At 52.4% G+C, this 20533-nt stretch overlaps 1 protein-coding gene and 1 non-coding gene across 3 annotated transcripts; both read right to left on the minus strand.

Moving 5' to 3' along the window:
* Window positions 1-1925: 1925 nt before the first annotated feature.
* On the minus strand, window positions 1926-17201 carry TNIP2 (TNFAIP3 interacting protein 2). Of its 2 annotated transcripts, none has more exons than XM_045528203.1 (6): window positions 16852-17201; window positions 8137-8427; window positions 5815-5904; window positions 5079-5327; window positions 4782-4901; window positions 1926-2897 (listed from the first exon to the last, which is right to left on the minus strand). In XM_045528203.1, exons 1-6 carry the CDS (start codon window positions 17128-17130, stop codon window positions 2628-2630), a joined length of 1299 nt encoding a protein of 432 aa, XP_045384159.1. In that variant the 5' UTR covers window positions 17131-17201; the 3' UTR covers window positions 1926-2627. The 2 variants fall into 2 exon arrangements, with proteins under 2 accessions (XP_045384159.1, XP_045384160.1); XM_045528204.1 differs by lacking the exon at window positions 16852-17201 and adding an exon at window positions 15550-15827.
* On the minus strand, window positions 9174-9235 carry LOC123622940. Its single transcript, XR_006729679.1, has one exon. It is a non-coding gene; the product is annotated as a U7 small nuclear RNA (small nuclear RNA).
* Window positions 17202-20533: the final 3332 nt, after the last annotated feature.

Consider the following 20533-nt stretch of genomic DNA (forward strand, 5'->3'; position numbering starts at 1 on the left):
CATATATTGACTGCATATCCTGAGATTGTCAAATTGACTTATTAGGTTAAGGTTTTAAGATTCCCTAGGACTTTCTACATGTCATCTGTGAATAGAGACGGTTTTATTTCTTCTTTCTCAATCTTTCTATCCTTTATTGCCTTCTGGCACCAGGTAAGACCTCCTGTACAACGCTGAATGGCAGTGTTAAGAGTGAGCACCCTGCCTTGACCCGATCCTCTGCGGGGACAGCATTCAATACTTCATCAAGTATAATGTTAGCTGTAGGTTTTTTGAACATAAGCCTTCATCAGATTAAGGAAATTCTTTTTATTCCTAGTTTGCTGAGGGATTTTATGATGAGTAGGTATTGGATTTTGTCATAAGCTTTTTCTGCTTCTTTTGAAATGATCACACAGTTTTTCTGTTATTTTATTACTAGTAAATTACATTTATTGACTTTATTTATTTTTTTTGAGACAGCATCTGGCTCTGTTGCCTGGGCTAGAGTGTAGTGGCGTCTCCATAGCTCACTGCAACCTCTAACTCCTGGGCTCAAGTGATCCTCCTGCCGCAACCTCCCGAGTAGCTGGGACTACAGGTGTGTGCCACCATGTGTTTATTTTTTTTTTTTAATGTCAACCAGTCTTGTATTCCTGTAATAAAAATCCTACTTGGTTATGATGTCTTCTTTTTTTGTATTGCTGAATTCAATTTGTTAATATTTTGTTAGGATTTTTATCCTTCTCAGGTTTTGGTGTCATAAAATGAGTTGGGGAAACATTCCCTATATTTTGAGTGTATGTAAAATTGGTATTTTATCTTTTTAAGACGTTTGAAAGAATTCACCAGTGACGTCATCTGGGCAATTTTCTTTGTGAAAAGATTTTTTAATTGCAGATTCAATTTATTTAATGGATATAGAGCTATTCAAGCTATTTCTTCTTGTGCCAGTTTTCATAAGATGTGTTTTTCAAGGATTTTATCCATTTCATCTAAGTTGTCAAGTTTCTTACCATAAACTTATTCACAGTGTCCTCATATTATCTTTTAAACATCTGGGACATTTATATTGATTTCCCCCCTTTTCATTCCTTATATTGGAAATTTGTTTTCTCTTTTTTCTTGATCGCCATGCTAGAGGTTTATCAGTTTTATTACTATTTAAAAGAACTAATTCTTAGCATTATTTTCTTGCTTTCTATTTTCATTAATTTCTGCTTTTTTATTATTTCCTTCCATTTTCTTTGGGTTTAGTCTACAGCTTTTATTCATTTAAGAGATGGGTCTTGCTCTGTTGCCTAGGCTGGCCTCGACTCAAACCCACTGACATGCACTATGCAGGTAGCCCACTCTGCAGAGTTCTAACATGCTCTCAGCAGATGCCTACTTCTTCTACTTCATTCCCACCCCTTTTCTTCATGTCCTGGGCTAGAGCTGAAACAGGCCAAGGGCAGAATGCTGGGCTGGTGCTTGATCACTTCTGAATAGCTCAGGGCTCTATCTCTGCCCCAGTGGTCTCTGCCTGAATCCAGCTCAACAACTGGGAGAATGTGAGTACCAGTGGAGCTCCAAACTCAATGCCTTGCTCCTAACAAAGGACGGCCTCTCCCCAGTGACTCACTTCCCTCAAATGTCAGGTCCCCACTTGTAAGTAAACCTCAGTATATGTGCCCCAAGAATTTCTCCAAGTAGGCTAAAGGTCAGGAGCTCAGGTATTTACCTGGCTCTGTGAAGTTGCTAAAAGTAAAAAGCCTAAAATGAAAGCCCTCCATCCCTGCAAATCCTAAGGCAGCCTTCTGCCCACACAGCCCCAAACAGGTAGAGCTGGCCAGACTCCCAGCGACCCCCTTGTCTAGTTCCCCTGGCAGGTGGCAACGGTGGCAGTGTCTCTCCCCTTGCCAGCTGGTCTAACTCCCGCACGTTATGAAATACCGCAACATGAATTCTCAGAGCAGTCACAGTAGCAAGTACATTTATTATAAAAATAAATGAATATAAAATGAGTGTGTTTTAACTTCTGGATACATGATAAATGCTATTGCAATGCATCGTTTTTCAATTTCAATTTCAATTCAGACGTGGCAGACATGTGCGATGTTTTCAATTTCAATATCAATGCAGACATGTGGCTCTGCCATGGCTGGGGATGGGCCCCCTAGTGAGATGTGCAGCTACAGTACTCCGGTCTGCAAACCTCCCAATCCAAGGCAGGGAGGGGACACTTTATTCTATAGAACAAGATGGAGCTACCCTGGGGACTGCACACGTGGCTCCCACAGGCAGCGGCCCCTTGCAGGCAGGCTGCGGCATCTGCAAGTGCAGGCTGCGTGGGGGCTGCGTGGGGGCTGGCACACCAGCAGCAGACTGCTCTGGTTTCAGCATGATGGAGAGGTGAGACCGGGGCTTCCCCATGACTGATGCTCCTGACCCCGTCCGTCTCTGCCTCCAACCCCAGCCCTGCTGGCAGCTTCCTCTGACCCGGCCTGTTCCACAGCCAAAGGGGGATCAAGGTGAACAATCAGAGCGCCCATTCTAGGGGCCTTGATCTCAGTAGAGCTCAACCCACCGTGTCTGAGAGCACCCACCCTGTCCCTGAGGGTGGCTGCGCTAGGCGGGGACCCACAAGGGCACAGGGAATGCCTGGCTCACTGGCAGCACTCGGCCACATGCCTGAGGAGCTCTTCACCTTGCTCATCGCTGAAGCACCGCAGGCAGTGGGGGCACTGAAGGTCGCCCTGGCCTCTCTGGGCTGTGCTGGTGAGTCTGCCTTCTGCAGGGGGTTCCAGTTCCAGCTGCTGGGACCCAGGCCCCGGCCTCCGGCCACCAGGCACCACAGGCTCCAATGCATCAGTTTCCAAGTACTTGGCAGTTTTGCTCCCGGTATGAATCCAGCAGGGGTCTGGCTCTCGAACGTCCTGGAGAAAAGGCAAAGGTCTGTTTACACGGACTGTGCTGAAGGCCACAAAGCCAGGTCTCAGGTTCCAGCAACAAGTGCAACTTAAATCCCTTGCCTTGCGGAATTCCTGTTCCCCAGAGCCCAGACAAGGAGGGGCTCAGTCAACAGCTGGAGAGATCACACACACTTCCTCATGCACACACGAAGGAACAGGTCTGACTGGGGTCCGCTCCCCAGCCCCTCGGCACAAGGCCTGATGGGGCCTACCGGCTCTAGGAGACCTGACTGAGAAGGTGGCCTCTGAAGACTTGCTCCTCACAACACCACAGGGGGGAGCAAATTGAATCCCAATCCCACTCTGCACCTCCTCTGGGAATTGGGTGCTAAGCACTCTAAGCACTTAGGGGGCCTCCAGGAGCAGCAGGGGAGTATCCCTGGCTCGGCCACACCAATCACTTGGCACAAACACCCATCCTGAAGCACCATAGCCTGCAGTCCCCATCATTACTTGTTTGGGACCTTCATTCCAGCAGGCCTTGGTGCTTCCACTCTGCATCTAAATTTGGATTTTCCTCAGCGGACCACAGTTCACCCCCCATGCCTTCTGCATCACTGTCCCTGGCTGAGCCACTCAGTTAGGGACTGGGCAACAGCAAGTGCTCCCAGTGCTCAAGGGTCCAGAGGCTACAGTTGAAAGGGATGTAAAGGCCACTTAGTACAAAGTCCCCAGTTCCTACCAGGAATTTTGCCCTTGGTGCTGAATGGGAATTCCTAGAAGAATCCAGGACTGCAGGTCTGGAGCCAGTTCCTTTGGCCCCAAATCTTTGAAAGGCCACCTGAGACCATCCTCATGACTGTACCATTAGCAACCCTTCAATCCAAATCACATGCTTCCTCACATTTATGGAGGCCAGAAAACCCACAGGCAAAACCAAATCCCAAGAAAACCCACACATAGTCATGTTGGAAGATGCTCCCATTCCTGCCCAGGGAACATGCTGGAAGATCCCCACCCTAGGACTACCTGCAGTCCCAGGACCTTAGGAGAACCAGGAATTGGGAGATGGGGATGGGGAGCCAACCACCCACTCTCCATCATGTGATGCCAAGAAGGCTATGGGGTCTGGCCAGGGGCTTGGGGCAGGTCCTGCTGTGGCTGGCGAAGCCATCCAGAGCTTCCTTGTCAGCCTGTGGACTTGTGGGGCAGGACAGAGGCCCCCACAATGATCCCCTTCCTTGTCCACAAGTAGAAACAGTTGCCTGTGTCCAGGCCCCCTGCTGGACTTAGTCCAAGGGTGTGGAAGAAAGGGTGTCCACCACGACCCCCCTGTTCTCCTCCCGAGAGAGAGGGGAAGAGGCATGTGGGTGCCACAGGTCACACAGTGAGAAACTTCATCAGTTCTGACTCACACCGGGCCTCCTTCAAGGCACCCACCACGGTGGGAAGAGCACTAAGCCCAGGGAGCAGGCTGGCCTGCGAGGCCCAGCTGCACGTGCCAGGCTGAGCTGGGGGACATTACTGGACACCTAGGGCTATCACATCTACATGACAGGGTAACCAGAGTTCCTGCCTCAGAGCAGGGGAATAAGGCCCAGGACACACTCTTGGTTGCGTGACAGTGACAAACAGGGAGGCAAGACAGGCCCTGAGGATGGCCACCCCTGCTAACACACGCTGCCACGCCAACCTCCTCTGTAACCAAACACAGTACCACAGTGAGGGTTTCCAAGACACGCCCTAGGCGCTAGGCAAGGCAGCTCTGCCCAGAGCTGGGAAGGGCCCGGCTCAACCCTTCCCACCAGCAAATCAGGGTCTTAGCAGACACGGAAGGGCTCAAAATGCATGAAGAGAAAAACAAAAACAATAAACCTAAGCAAGAAGAGAAATGCCCTCATACTCTACCTGTCTCCAGGACACCTGGTGCAGCAAAGAGGTGACCTTTTCCTCTAGCTCTTGAATCCTACTTTGAGCCCGTTCCCGATCTGCCCTTTCCGACATGAAGTCATCCTTGTAAGCAAGAATCTAAGAAGAGACAAGACACGCTTCTGCTCAAGGAAGGAGAAAGTCCCCACTGGACTGCTCCCATCTGCCCCATGACCACTGCCCACCGTGAGCCCTCGGCCAGCCTGTCCCAAGACCACAGCCACTGCCTGCAGGCAGACATACGGTCAGCGCCGCCCGGACCCCAAGGGTGGAGACCTGCTGTTCCAGCATCTGCGCCCGCTCCAGGGCAGCGTCCCGGGCCATCCTCAGGGCTGCCAGCTCCTGCTTGACTTCTGCACAGTCGTTTATTTTCTCCTCCAACTGTCTGTTGAGCCGGAAGATCTCCTTCCTCATCAGCTCAGGCTCGTGCGGGGCCTGCAGTTCCCTCAGCTGCGCGTGGATCCCCCTCACGTACTCGTCCCTGCTGGCGTCGTAGCGCTGCCACTTGGCATTGAGGTCTTCCACCTGAGGAGCGGAGCCGGAAAGCTCCCGGCGAAGGCAGCTGAGAAGCTGCTCGAGCCAGTACCCAACCGTGAAGCTGTTTACCAGCAATAATTCACGAGCGAGGTTTTCCTCTTCGATGCAAGCGCCTCCCTGTGTTCTGTGCGGAGGGGACACTAAGCCCACCAGAGGGTCCTGGCACACTGTGATAATGCCCATAGCAACGATCTTAGACAGAAGTGGACTTAGTACAATTTTCCTGCCTTAAAAACTGTACTTCCTGATAGTAATTCCTGTACTTCCTTTAACTGACTTGTGAATCAACTTTGGGGGGATGGAGGAAAGACAGCACGTATCCTGTACATCGCCTTAGGCTAAAAGGTAAGGTCTCTGGGGACTGTGTGTATCAAGCCAAAGTGGCCAGAGGGTGGGCATCAGCCAAGGAAAGAATCCTCACATGCAGTTTGTAAGAGTGAATGTTCTTCTCAAACAAAAAGTTAAAGACACTCACGTGAGTCACCTTCTGTTTTAACAGTCGATTTTCTTCCTGTAACTCCTCAATAATATTCCGGACAGAGGCGTCCCTGCCTGTGTGCTCTGGCTGCATAAGGAACGGGCAGAGAGGAGACACCGCGTCACCACACGGAAGAGCGGATGAGAAAGCTGCACCTGGAGGCTGAGGCCGCAGGTCATCCCTGCATCCCACAGTGCAGCAGGTAGTGACCATTCATTTGACACAGAAGCCAAGCGGAGACAAGGACTTGCTGCCTCCAGCCATTGGGGGGAGAAGGAACCACCCTCTCCCTGCCAGGCTGCCCACTGGGGCCAGGCCACAGCCTGGGAAGAGGGTCTCCAGGTCACATCATCCTTGACACTGTTCTTATTCCAACCTACCTGCCAGTTTGAGCTGTTTATGTTAAATATTTCGGATTAAACATCCTAAAGTCTAGAATGTTTACACATACCGGATGGAGTAAAATCTCGTTGCTTAAGCTCTGCCATCATCACAGGGAGTCAGGAGGGCAGGAAGCTCAATCCCATTGTACACCAGAGAAGCCCCCAGCTTCTGGGGTGGGCCTGGCTGTGCCACCAGTTTACCTCCTTCAGAGCCCATGACACTGTCCTATCTGCAGACAATCAAGTTCAATGTGGTGCTTCTGGACGTGGCACTCTAACCTGTGCCTCATGCAGGGCTGGGAGATTCGGTCATGGGAGCCACATCCCAAACAAAACCCTAATAGCTCGCAGACCTAACTGAAAAGTCTCAGAAATACCCTTTGCACCCTAGAAATTCCACACATTGAACAGTGCTGGGGACTGTGTATCAATGACATTATTTTTGAGAATTCCCCTCAAATGACAAAGGAAGTACATGTCCTAATCCAGCCTGCACTGGGAAGCCCCGGGTGACTCAGCCAAGTCCAGGGCCGAGAAGTGACACTTATTTAGAGACTGTGATGAGGTGCCTGTCCTGCCCTCCCATACCCCCCTCCACTGGCTCCACACCCATCTCATGCTGACCACTGTATGTGGCTCCCTTCTAATCCCCAGAGGGAAATGACTCAAAATTGGACAAGAACACCCCACCTCCTCCCAGTCGGCGAATTTTCTTTTGGTTTCTGAAATACAGTTGTGTTCTTCTCAGGTTCCCTTTTTATAGAATCCACCCAACTGAGATGGGTGGTTCTCAGATCAAGTTTCTCCCCAACGGGTACTTTGGTGAAGCTGCTAATAGGAACTGGATGTCCCAACTGCCCCAGAACACCTCAGAGCTTGTGTTTCTGCACGAATCCTGTTGCTGCCTCAGAGAACTACCTAGAGGGACTCAAGCCGGAAGCCCTATGCCAGGCAGTGCAGGCAAGATGCAGCCTCAGCCTGGGCCACCACATGACCAGGGGGAAGGTGTGTACCACGTGCTCCGTTTCCCTGTCTGCCCCACACAGATCACAGCCCCCAGCAGGAAGTGCGGTGACCAGCGCCTGGCTCCCAGCAGCCTCGGCCCCACTGCTCCCTGCTCTTCCTGCCTCGGAGCCCCCTGGTTTCCTGGGTGTGCCCCCAACCTCCATGTGATTCCTGATGCTAAAATCCTCACAGTCCCTGTCACCCCCACCAGACCCGACACATAGCCACAGCCCAGTTCCAGCCTGTCCTGGAGGCCCAGTGTCTTAGGCCCCCAATGTCACCTGGTCCTTGCTTTGATGACAATGAAGCTGCAGCCCCTGAGGACGTCCAGGTCTCCTGGCTTGTGGCAGGCCGTCTGCTGTCAAGCACATGCCCAAAAGCCAGCTTTGGCGATGGCAGTTCTGGCTCTTCACGAGGCCCACAGCTGTGCCAGCGCTGATCCACTTAGATACAAGGAGCCTGCAGATGGCCGGCACTCATGGTCCTCCTGGCAGTTTTGGGCCTAGCCCTTGCACATGTGCCATTTTGAGGCACTGCCCCTCTCCAGCAGTATTGCCTAGCTCTGTCTCAGTTTCCTCATCTGCCCAACACACACGTGACAGCACTTCCTTGGGGCAGCCCCTCCATCCCCTGCTCTTCCTTCTCATCCTCAGCTGAGGCAGCTGAGCACAGGGTCGGCTACGGGCCCAGTGTTGGGGGCTGGTGAGGCAAGCCGCCCTGCGCTCCTATTGCATTTTGCATGTTCCATCATTCTAAATGAAACCCCCCGATGTGCAAGCTTTGACCCACCAGCTGACTCTCATTACTGAGAACAAAAGTGGGCTCTGGGGCACCCCCTGACCTCTGAGATTGCAAGGGATCCTGGGGGTCTGCAGGCAATGCCTCTGCCACACCGCGGTCTTCATCACGATTTGGTTACACTGTGGCCTACCTTGTCAGGACTTTTCTCCTCTACGTCCCCTTGTGCACGCTGTCGTTCACCCAGACACTTGGCTAGATGCTGGCACATGTGGGCAGTGGCAGCCAGTGTCCTCCGCAGCTGGTGGGTCTCCTTGGCCAAGGAGTGGCACAGAACGTCACTGGCGGCCCGGGCCCGTTCCTCCTCTGCCACGCTCCTCCGCAGCAGGATGACCTCCTTCTCTCGCTCATGCTGTGGCTGGCTCAACAGCTGCTGCATCTCCCTCTCTTTTTCTTCTAGTCGCTCAGTAAGTCTCTCAATTTCCTAAGTGGAAGATTTAAAAACACAGTTTATGTGATTAAAAGAAGCAATGCCAAAAGCAAATGTTCATAAAGCAACAGAAAATCTGGCACGGAGACCCCATCACTAGATAACAAACGTACTCACTTGAACTGATCATTATCTTTGGAGTTTTTCAGCCTACAATGTTCTGTTCTGAAACATCATTTAAAATTCTATTTTCATAAGCAAGTTTATAATTTTAGATTTTACATCATCAAATTATTAAAAATTCCAAACACTTCTTTGCTAGGAATGATAGAAACTCCACGGTAGAGGGTAGCCCCCCAAAACATATGTCCACATCCTAACCCCTAGTACCTGGGGAGGGGAACTTACTTAGACATAGGGTCTTTGCAGATGTAATTAAGATAAGGTCATCCTGGGTTAGGATGGAACTAGTGTCCTTATAAGAGGGACAGACAGCAAGCAGAAGGCCACACGAAGACAGAGATCGGCGTGAGGTACGTACAAGCTAAGGAGCACCAAGGGCTGCCGGCCATCACCAGAAGCTGGGAGAGCCTGGGAGAGCCTGGGAGGGACCCTCCCTTCGAGCCTTCAGAGGGAGCCACCACCTTGACTTCGGGCTCCTGGCCTCCAGAACTGTGGAAGATTGAATTTCTGTTGTTTGAAGCCTCCAGCTTGTGGTACTTTGCTACGGCAGCTCTAGGAAACTAATACACTCAACCCAAACTACTTCTTTTTTTTTTATTATTTTATTTTTATTTGAGGGGGGTCTTCCAGTGAGGAACAGAAAACCTGCTAGACAAATTCTAAAAGAACTGTAACATTCCCAATTACTTCTTTAGGAAAAAAAAGTCCTTAAAATGATAATTTTTTAATATCTGACCTTAAATTCATGCTTTTCCATTTTCAAAGACCCTTCCAACCATACATGAGGAAGGTTAAGCAGGCTCAACTAGTCCATCCCGCAAATGAAGAAACAGTTCCAGAAGAATCAGGGACGAGCCTAAGCAGCCCCCAGGAGGAAATGGCAGGAGAAGGATCCAGCTTCTGCCTCAGGTAATCACTCGCCTCCTACACAACATGAGGGACAGACACCAGGAACCCAGAACCTTCTAACCACAATGGAACAAATACCAGGCCATATTACTAAGGGAACCCTGAATTATTATTCTCTTAACTAGCTTTTTTAAAATCACAAAAACAATATGTGCACTGTTAAAAAAAGTTCAAACATACAGAAGTAAATAAAATAAATATGTAAATTTCTTTCCCCTCCCCCACATCCTTCCCCATCCTTCCCCCTCCAGAGACCATCATTGTTTATTATTTGGGCACATATCTTTCCAGAACATTTATAAGCATCTATAACATGTGCGTATTTGTACGCAGAGGGATCACACAGCTCTTGCCCTCCTCAGTAATCTACCTTCTTCCACGGCAGCATGGAGAAACCTGCCTCATTCTTCTTAACTATGGCCTGGAACATCATGACAGTCCAGATTTACTGAACACGCCTTCAACTGACGAACACTTATCTGTTTCCTTATACTCTTGCACAAATATATCAATGGGAAAAATGCCCAGAAGTTGCATGGCTAGTATTGTTTGAAGAGCAAAGAAATAATTGGAATTCAGGAACACAGCCACTGGGCCCCACCCTGTCTCCTGACACTCCTCCACCCAAACTCTGTGGTATCCCTGATAACCTACGCTGTAGGATAATAAGCCTAGCATGACTGCATTACTCTAACCAAGTGACTCAGAACATTTTGGAATTCTCACTCAGGGCTTTTCTTCTCTCTTTTTTTAAGAGATGAAGTCTCACTTTGTGGCCCAGGCTAGAGTGCACTGGCCCAATCACAGCTCACTGCAGCCTCAAACTCCTGGACTTAAGCAATTCTCCCACTTCAGCCTCCGAAATAGCTGGGACTATAGGCCCATGCCACCATGCCCAGCCAATTTTTAAAAATTTTTTATAGAGATGAGGTCTCACTATGTTGCCCAGGCTGGTCTTGAACCCCTAACCTCAAGCGATCCTCCTACCTCAGCCTCCCAAAGTACAGGGATTACAGGCATGAGCCACTGCACCTGGCCAACTTAGCATTTTTTTTTTTTTTTTTTTGAGGCAGAGTCTCACTCTGTTGCCCGGGCTAGAGTGAGTGCTGTGGCGTCAGCCTAGCTCACAGCAACCTCAGACGCCTGGGCTTAAGCGATCCTACCGCCTCAGCCTCCCGAGTAGCTGGGACTACAGGCATGTGCCACCATGCCCAGCTAATTTTTCTCTATATATAGCTTTAGCTGTCCAGGTCATTTCTTTCTATTTTTAGTAGAGACGGGGTCTCGCTCTTGCTCAGGCTGGTCTCGATCTCCTGATCTCAAGCGATCCTCCCGCCTCGGCCTCCCAGAGTGCCCAGCTTGGCATTTTTAAGAGTCCTTTCCTACCCACCTTCCTTGGACCTCACTCTAGAGGCAAACAGAAAGAGAGGAAAGAAGAAAAAAACCTCTAGTTATGATGATCAGATGTAGAAAAATCAGCAGGACTGGCAACAATAGGTATACAAATGAAAAACAGAACACCTCACTGGGGACAAGTCTGCAAACTGGGATATTTGCCCAAAGGCATCCACCACCTGCATTCCATCATCCCATCATGCCCCACTACCTTCTGACTTTGCAGCTCTTGAGAATCTCAGGGGTGCCTCCATTTCCTGGCCAGGGGAGATCTGTTCTTATAAGGCCATTACTTTCACCTGTCTGCTTTATGACCCTCATGACTCTACCCCTGAGTAGAGACCAGGACTTTCTGTGCTGAAGGAGGAAAAGAGTCATCTCTCTGAAAGCCAGCCCGTGGCATCAGCACCTGCTCCCAGCAGGCGGCCCTGCAGCACAAGGCTGAACTGCCAGGACTGGGACACAGAAGGGGCCCGGGGACCTGGTTCTTTCCAAGAGCAGACAGAGCTCTAGGCTCCAGGACAAGCACTGTTCATTCACTTGGGGCCACCACCCACAACCACCTGAGCCCCTCTACACGGCTGCAGGCTGCCAGCTGATGCCAAATCACTTTGCCTGGACGCTGCCACACATGCGGGCACGCACAGTGCAGCAGCGCATATTTAACCAACTGCGGCCTCCTTAACATAAAATACAACAAAGAGAAAGAATGCTAAATCCAATGTCAGCTCCAGTTCTCACTGCTGATTGTTCCTCCCCTGATTGCTCCTTGGAAATGTCACAGACCCCTGGCCAGCCACGGCCAGCCACCCCTCATCTGGCTTTGTTTCTCCTCAGCCAACTGGTGGCAGAATGGAAGTGCCCCAGAACAGTGACCTTTTTTTGCCACACTCACCTGAACTAGATCTGGTTACTCTCAACAGTGGCTCAAAAATGTGCATGGAGGCCAGACACGGTGGCTCACACCTGTAATCCTAGCACTCTGGGAGGCCAAGGTGGGAGGACTGCTTGAGGCCAGGAGTTTGAGACCAGCCTGAGCAAGAGTGAGACCCCATCTCCATAAAAAATACAAATATTAGCGAGGCATGGTGGCTCACACCTGTAGTTAGTTCCAGCTACTCAGGAAGCTGGAGCCCGGGAGTTTGAGGTTACAAAGAGCTATGATGATGCCACTGCACTCTAGCCCAAGCAACAGAGTGAGACCCTGTCTCAAAAAAACAAACAAAAAAACAAAACCATGTTTGGTGCAAACACAGATGGTGAATAGGGACCTGCACTCAGAGTACATTTTTATTAAATTTTAAAATTATTCAAATCAAAAGCTGTGATTATCAGCAGCATAACAGAGAAATGTCTCATCCTTGTCTCTATCTGATATTAAAGTTTATTCAGGGCAAATATACATCTATATAATAAACCATAGATATCACTATATATGCAAATACATATAACATGAATATACATAGAAATTGTATCAGCAGTCCCCAACCTTTTTGGCACCTGAGACTGGTTTCACAGAAGACAATTTTTCCACAGACCTGGGAGGGTGGGGGACGGAGCTCTGCAGCCCGGGGATTGGGGACCACAGCTATAAACAATACCAACCAAGGCCAGTCTCCCATGGAATCATAAATTCAACAAACTTCTAAGTTCCTACAATGGCCACAGTGGCTGTGGCAGGAGTACCCAGTGCTTTCTAAGGCCCCACCCTGCACCAACCACGTGATCCCCACATGCCCTATGATAGTGACTATCATTCCCATTTCTCCCATTCTACAGACCAGTAAATTGAGGCTCACAGGGACAAGGCAGCAGCTGGAACAAATGGGTGAGAGGTAGTGGCACCAGTTGCCCTGGCCCCAGTACCTCTATCTACTATAACTCCCTCATGCTCTCTTCAGGGATAGAGAACTTTGGGCAAAACCTGACTTCTAAGCCTCCTTCTTGGGCTGGTCAAATGGAGACAGTAAGAGAAACAAACGTCTCTACAGACATGGGGGTAGCACGCCCACAGGCTCCTGAAGCTTCCCAAGAGCACGGCTCTCTCTTGCCTCCACACTCTAGTCCTCGGCACTGGGCCCAGCCCCACATGGATGCCCAGTAAACATCTGGGAATAAAACTGGGCCATACAAAGGCAATTCAGGACCCAGGCCCTGTTCTCAATCAGTTCACAGCACAGATACAGAAAAAACATAGACATATGGCTACAGGTAGGGGGTGGGTAATTCTGAAGGACTTCCCAAAGCTTCCTAAAAATCAGCTTTCAGGCCGGGCTCATGCCTGTAATCCTAGCACTCTGGGAGGCCGAGGCTGGAGGATCGCTCGAGGTCAGGTCAGACCAGCCTGAGCAAGAGTGAGACCTCATCTCTACTAAAAAATAGAAAGAAACTAGCTGGACAACTAAAAATATATAGAAAAAATTAGCCGGGCATGGTGGCGCATGCCTGTAGTCCCAGCTACTCAGGAGGCTGAGGCAGAAGGATCGCTTAAGCCCAGGAGTTTGAGGTTGCTGTGAGCTAGGCTGACACCACAGCACTCTAGCCCAGACAATAGAGCCAGACTCTGTCTCAAAAAAGAAAGAAAAAAAAAAAATCAGCTTTCAGGCAGGCAAGGGAGCATGAGCCTGTAGTCCCACCTGAGATGGGAGGATCTCCTAAACCTAGAAGTTCCATGCCAGCTTGGACAACATAGTGAGACCCTGTTTCCTTAAAAAAAAAAAAAAACTCATCTTTCAAACATCAGTTTATAAATAATCTTGCTCACGTGGAAACTTGCTGGATGACAACATATATCCTGCTCAAGGCTGGCTTCTTCCCTCATCACTAGGGCCCTGCCACAGCCACTGAAAGGGAGGTAGAACCACTGGGAGGCAGCACACTGCACATCAGGCTACTGCTCACGGCGGTATGGTGGCCCTGCAAAGGGCTGACTGACTCATCCACCTCTAGCAGCGAGAGGGCCCCAAGACCTCTCAAGGGCCTGGGCTCCGGGAACTTGTTACTGGCTCTGCAGATGGAGAGATTGTGCTGACTCATCTGACTGCCTTTTCCAGTTAGTGACAGTTCTTAGGACACAGCAGCACCTTGACCACTCTGGTCAGAAATCGAGGTCTGCGCAAGATTTTCAGCCTTTTTTTTTTTTTTTAAGACACAGTCTTGCTCTGTTGCCTTGGCTCAAGTGCCGTGGTGTCAGCCTAGCTCATGGCAATCTCAAACTCCTGGGCTTGAGTGATCCTCCTGCCTCGGCCTCCCAAGTAGCTGGGACTACAGTGCATCCCACCATGCCCAGCTAATTTTTTCTATTTTTGGTAGAGATGGGGTCTCGCTCTTGCTCAGGCTGGTCTTGAACTCCTGAGCTCAAGCAATCCACCTTGGCCTCCCAGAGCACTAGGATTACAGGCATGAGCCACCGCACCCAGCCGGAGTTTCAGCTTTATATACACAGGCATGACACACAGCCCATCCGTCAGGAAAGCCTGTTGCTGAGACCCACACACAAAAGTGTTAAGAATTCTATTAAGAGTTTTGTGGATCAGCCTTGAAAATAAGAGGTATAGCCTCTTGCCCTTCATCCCTTTGTTAGTTAGCTGCTGTAACAAAGTACCACAAACCAGGTGTCTTAAACAACAGAAATCTATTCTCTCACAGTTCTGGAAGCCAAGTGTCAGCAGGGCCATGCTCCCTCCAGGGACTCTAGGGAAGAATCCTTCCTTGTTTCTTCCAGCTTCTGGTGGCTGCCAGCATTCCTTGGGTTATAGACACATCACTCTAATTTCTGCCTCTGTCTTCACATGACCTTCTTCTCCCTGTGTCTTCACATGGCCATTTTATACACCAGTCATTGGATTAAGACACACCCTGATTCAGTATGACTTCATTTTAATTTACTACATCTGCAAAGACCCTATTTCCAAACAAGGTCAGTTTCCAGGTGAACATGAATTCTGGGAGACATAGTCTAACCCAATATAGTCCCCTTTCTCTCTCCTTCCCAGGCAGACGTTATAGGATGCCTAGGTGGAGGGTGCAGCCCGGCTCCTGGATGTCCGCATACCAGGAGCTGATAGAACTGTGAGAGAACAGGAGCAAATAGGAATTATAAGAAAGGCCAGTACACTGAGCCCTGACTGCATGTGTCAAACCATCAAGATGTGCCCTGAGGAAGCAGTGAGACAGCAAGACCCTTCCTCACTCTGGAAGAACTTGAGCTTGGTGGGGGAGCTAGGCAAACAGTAAGGACAAAAACTACCACAGACTATTGTAAAGGGCATACCCTACCCTATTGCCCTCCATAAAGAGTTTGTGTCAGAACAGAGAAAGAAAAGCTGGAAGAAAAAGAGGGCTGATATGCCAGGACCAGGCTAGGCCTGTGAGGCCAGTCCCTGGGGTAGTGACGGGATGGGGCTGAGCAGTAACGATATTCTAGAAAGTCTTAACTGAAAAAGGTGTGCACAGTTATCCAACCAGTCCTTGTGTTACAGATGAGGTGAGGTCTTGGGTGAGAGAGGCAATTCACTGGCTTGATCTGGCCCCATCACATGCAGGCCACAGCTTGGCCACAGATGCAGTGGTCAGTTCTTCCATACCTCTGAGCCTCAACATCCTCTCTGGGAGCTCTCAGTCCCTACTGGTCCAGAGTCCCTGTTCCTAATGGGCTGGCTGACATGGCCATAGAAGAGAGCAACCTACCAACAGCTTGCTTCCTCCGATGGCTTTAACTGCACTGCTACCTCAGTGAACCCACAACCTCTAGGACGCGATAAACCTCTCCATTCTTCCACACGTTCTGTGATGGACCTCAGATTGAATGTTGGGATGAATAATAAAAACATAATTGCATAATATACCAGATCATTAAAATGCTCCTTAATTAAAGATCCCAAAACAAAACCTACATGTCAGAAGTGGGAGGACAAGTACTGCTGGGACCATGGACTTGGTTCTATCTGGAGCCATAAGGGACCTGTGATGAGTTCCCAGTTAGTGGCCATAGATACAGAGGACACTGGGGACACACGTGAGCTGAACACCAATGGCCATCAGACTGCAAGTATAATCCTGCTCTGGTTGTGAGGTGCCCACATCCCCTAACTCTCCCATCAACATTCTGGCAATGAATTCTAGATGGTCCCTTTGGGTCCCTGCTCTGTACTCATCTGTGGCTCTTGGTGTCCGCAACACTAAAATCTGTTGGCACAGACAAGATGGCCTCCAAATTTCCCTTCTGCTCTGATGAGCCATGATCCACCTTCCAGAAAGAGGGAGAGAGCAGGAATCCGGAAGACATCTGGCTGCTGAAGGTATTTTAAATAATGCATATATTGACAACATAATATTAAGTAAAACCACATAGACAGCATGAGTTCAACCATGCCAAGTGTATGTATACCATATGCACAAAGGAAAAACAGGAAGGAAGCATGCCAAGAGATTAACACTTGTTATCCCTGCATTGTGAGACTAAGGTAGCTATTTTATTATTTTTATTTTTCGTATATTCAAAATTATTCTTATAATCAGAAAAGGAGGTATGTTTCTTTTTCTCTCTAAAGTCAGGCTGTGGGGCCAATCCTGGAAACAAAAACTATCTTTCATAGGCTACTCCTTTTGCAGGCTTAGTTTCTTTCCTGAGAAAACTGGGATAACAGTCACGGACCAAATGGAACAATACATGCCAGAGTTCACCCAAATGTTTGGGGCACTCACAAAAGTATTGTTACTCTTACTTCTCTCGCGCTTGCGGCTTTTCATAAAAAATAGACGTAACATCAATGACAAGGAGGATGAGAAGGAAAAAGGATCTGTCTGCTATCAGACACGGCTGTGCCTGCCAGGCACAGAGCTGAAGTGCTACCAGCGAAAGACACGTTCACAGGTGAGGACTGGAAGGGACCCCAGAACGCAACATCCCGGAACCAAGGCCCCTCCCAGCCGCGCGCCCCTCGCAGGCATACCCAGGCCCACCGCCCCGCGGCCCGCCGGCCCCCGCACCTGGCGCAACTGGGCCTCTGCTGCGCCGCTCTCCTGCCGCCGCAGCTGCTCCCGCAAGCGCGCCACCTGCTCCAGCAGCGTGTCCACGAGCGACGGCGCCGCGTCCCCCTCGAGCGCCGCCAGGCGGGCGCGGAGGCGCGCGATGAGGGCGTCCCGGGCCGCCAGCTGGTCCTGCAGGCGCCGCAGCCGCTGCCCGGCCTCGTGGTACAGGCTGCAGAGCGCGGCGGCTGCGCGCGGGGTCCCCTCCCGCCCGCCGGACCCCGCGTCCCAGGACGACATGGCTGCGGCCTGCCTGGGAAGGCGCGCGTCCGCGCAACTTCCGCGCCGGGCCCGGCGGGCTGCCGGCCTTCCCGGAAACTTCCTGGCGCGCCCCGCCGCCGGCGACAGCCCAACCCCGCCCCGAGCCCGGCCCTTCCCCCCCCCCCCCCGCGAGAGCCCGACCCCGCTCCGAGCCCGGCCCTGCCCCCCGGCGACACCCGGCCCCGCCCCGAGACTTGCCCCGCCCCAGGCGACACCCGGCCCCGCCCCGAGCCCGGCCCTGACCCCCCGTGAGAGCCCGACCCCGCCCCGAGCCCGGCCCTGCCCCCCGACGAGAGCCCGGCCCCACCCCGAGCGTGGCCCTGCCCCCCGCGATGCCTGGCCCCGCCCCGAGCCCGGCCCCGCCCCCCGCGACAGCCCGAGCCCGGCCCCACCCCCGGCGACAGCCCGACCGCGCCCCGAGCCCGGCCCCGCCCCCGGCGACGCCCGGCCCCGCCCCCCCGCGAGAGCCCGATCCCGCCCCTACCCCCCACGAGAGCCCGGCCCCGCCCCGACCCCGGCCCTGCCCCCCGACGAGAGCCCGGCCCCACCCCGAGCGTGGCCCTGCCCCCCGCGATGCCTGGCCCCGCCCCGAGCCCGGCCCCGCCCCCCGCGACAGCCCGAGCCCGGCCCCACCCCCGGCGACAGCCCGACCGCGCCCCGAGCCCGGCCCCGCCCCCGGCGACGCCCGGCCCCGCCCCCCCGCGAGAGCCCGACCCCGCCCCTACCCCCCACGAGAGCCCGGCCCCGCCCCGATCCCGGCCCTGCCCCTCACGAGAGCCTGACCCCGCCCCGAGCCCGGCCCTGCTCTCCACGAGAGCCCGGCCCCGCCCCGATCCCAGCCCTGCCCCCCCCCGCGACAGCCCGACCCCGCCCCGAGCCCGGCCCTGCTCCCCACGAGAGCCCGGCCCCGCCCCGAACCCGGCCCTGTCCCCCGCGACAGCCCGAGGCCGGCCCTGCCCCCCGCGAGAGCCCGACCCCGCCCCTGCCGCGCGCAGCTTCGTTCTCACCTCCACCCCACGCCCACCCGCAGTTACGGGGCCAGACCCAGTGGCCCCGTCCCCCCTGCATCTGGGGAGTTGTCGAGCAGTGGACCCCGGCCCGTGGCTGGGGTTGAGGGTTCAGCGGCCTCTGATGCAGCTACTGATGGGAAGCAAAGAAGGGGTCGAAGACGCCAGGTATTGACCTGAGTGAGGGGCCGATCCGCCCCCGGGGCCACACAGCAACAGGAAAAGGGTGAGGTTCCAAGAGCTGACCTCCCAGCGCACCAAGCACGTGGCATTTCAGTCACATGCGGACAGAGTCCAGAGGGTGCTGTCCCCACCCGGAGCACAGGGCCATGGCCCAGAGCAGGACCCCAGGCCCCTGCACACCCCTTTATAAGGTCGCACGTGTGGGTTGGCGGGACAGCAGAGGCAGCAGGGAGTTCGCCCTTTCCCATCCTGGCTTCTCCATTCTTTTCCTCCCCACAACCTCCCACGCAAACGCTGAACGTTTTTCCACAGCCGAGTGTCCCCAACAGTGAAGCCCAAACACACATGGGGTCTTTCGGGTGTCCCCTGCTCCGTATCTGGTGGGGGTCTCTTCCATATGTATGTGCACTCGTCCTCCCCTCGTCCCCTTTATGTGACCCACAGCCATGCTTGCTCGGAGTCCAGGAAAACACTCAAGCTTGTAGAATCAGGCAGCCACGCCCAGCCAGGTGTCTGTGGCGCTGACGCTGGGCTGAGCAGACCTGGCTCTGGTATGGAAGGCTCCTTCTTACCCGTCAAAGCCTGGCTTCCTCTCGGCAGGAAAAAGGTCGCGTGAGTGCCCTCCGGTAGGGGTGTTGTGGGGACTGGAGGACGGAGTGTACCCTTGCCCAGCACAGTACCTGTGGCAAGCCCACAGGCCACGTGGCTGTGGGTATGAATTGGCCGGGGCAGGGGTGGAAGAAATGAAGTAGCACTGGGCCCGGAACTGTTAGAGGTGGGGTGAGTCCTCACTGCAATTGCTGTATGTGTAGCCTGGGGCAGGTCATCAATACCCTTGAGCCTGGTCCCTCAACTGTAAATCAGGCATTGTGCAATCCACAGTCTCTCACCCAACACCCTCCAGGCCAGATATGTTTTGGAAATCAGAATCTTTGGGTTTCAAATGGGTATATATAATTGGGGTAGCCAACATCTCAAAGCATCCCTCCTTCCAATATCCACACTCTTGTGTAGTGCCCTCCAATGCATTGGGTAAGGCTGACCTTTGTAAACAATAGGATATTGCAGAAGTGCTGGCATGTGACTTCCACTGCTAGGTCACAAAAAACATCTTGGCTACTGCCTTGCCCTCTTTTAAAGCACTCACTTTGAGGGAGTGTCATATCACGAGGACACTCAAGTAGCCCTGTGGAGAGGTCCTTGTGGCGAGGAACTGAGCCTTCATGCCAACAGCCAGCATTGACTTGCCCGCCATGGTGAAGGAGCCACCTTGGAATTGGAGCCTCTGGCTCCAGTCAGGCCTGGGAAAGACTGCAGCCCCAGCCAACATATTGACCCCACAGAGACCCTGAGCCACAACCAACCCAAATAAACTGCCCCTGGACTCTAGACCCACAGAACCTGGAGTAATAAATGTTTACTGTTGTCTTAAGCTGCTAACATTTGGGATAGTTTGTTCCGCAACAATAGAAAACTAACAACTAAAATAATACTTCATGCTCCCATTGGGGCATGGTATAGCACAAAACTACATACATCAAGATTTCTGCAGAGACAGGATGACCCTTTAAACTAAGTGAGATAAAGATCAGGAAAAGCCTTATAGCCACACCCTTTTGCCCCATGACTTTGGGTGCCTGCCCCGGAGCAGACCATGTCTACCTCCCTGCCCACTCCACACTGGACGGCTTGCAGATGTCAGCAGGAGCCTCCAAGACAAGGCCCTAGATGGGTTGTGTACTTCTGCCACCCACCATGGCCCCTAGAAGAGCAAGCCCCAGGTAGCTGCCGATTCTGAGTGGGAAGATGGAGCAGACCCGAGCGCCACCAACAGTCTGAAGCCACTGAGACTGTTGCCAGCAGCCCGGCCCCGCCTGTTTTCAGACACATCTGTACCCCTGTCCTGTCCCCAGGCTCACTGCAGACCAGCATTCTGAGAGAGTCCTTAAAAGCACCAAGTTCTTTCCTGCCTCAGGACTTTGCATCTGCTGTCCCCTGTGCCTGGAATGCTCATTCCTTCCACTTTTTGCACAACTAACAGCCTCCACGAGGTGGGGCTCACAGATGGGCACCATGGCAGGAACTCAACATGGGTGCCGAGGTGGTCATAGAGCAGACAAATAGGGGCCCTGAGCTGCCCAGCAGGTCCCTCCCAGGCCTGGTGCCTCAGAGGCAGGGCCGCCATGCATGCC

This window comes from Lemur catta, chromosome 17 (genome assembly GCF_020740605.2).
Source record: "Lemur catta isolate mLemCat1 chromosome 17, mLemCat1.pri, whole genome shotgun sequence".
Lineage (NCBI taxonomy): Eukaryota > Metazoa > Chordata > Mammalia > Primates > Lemuridae > Lemur > Lemur catta.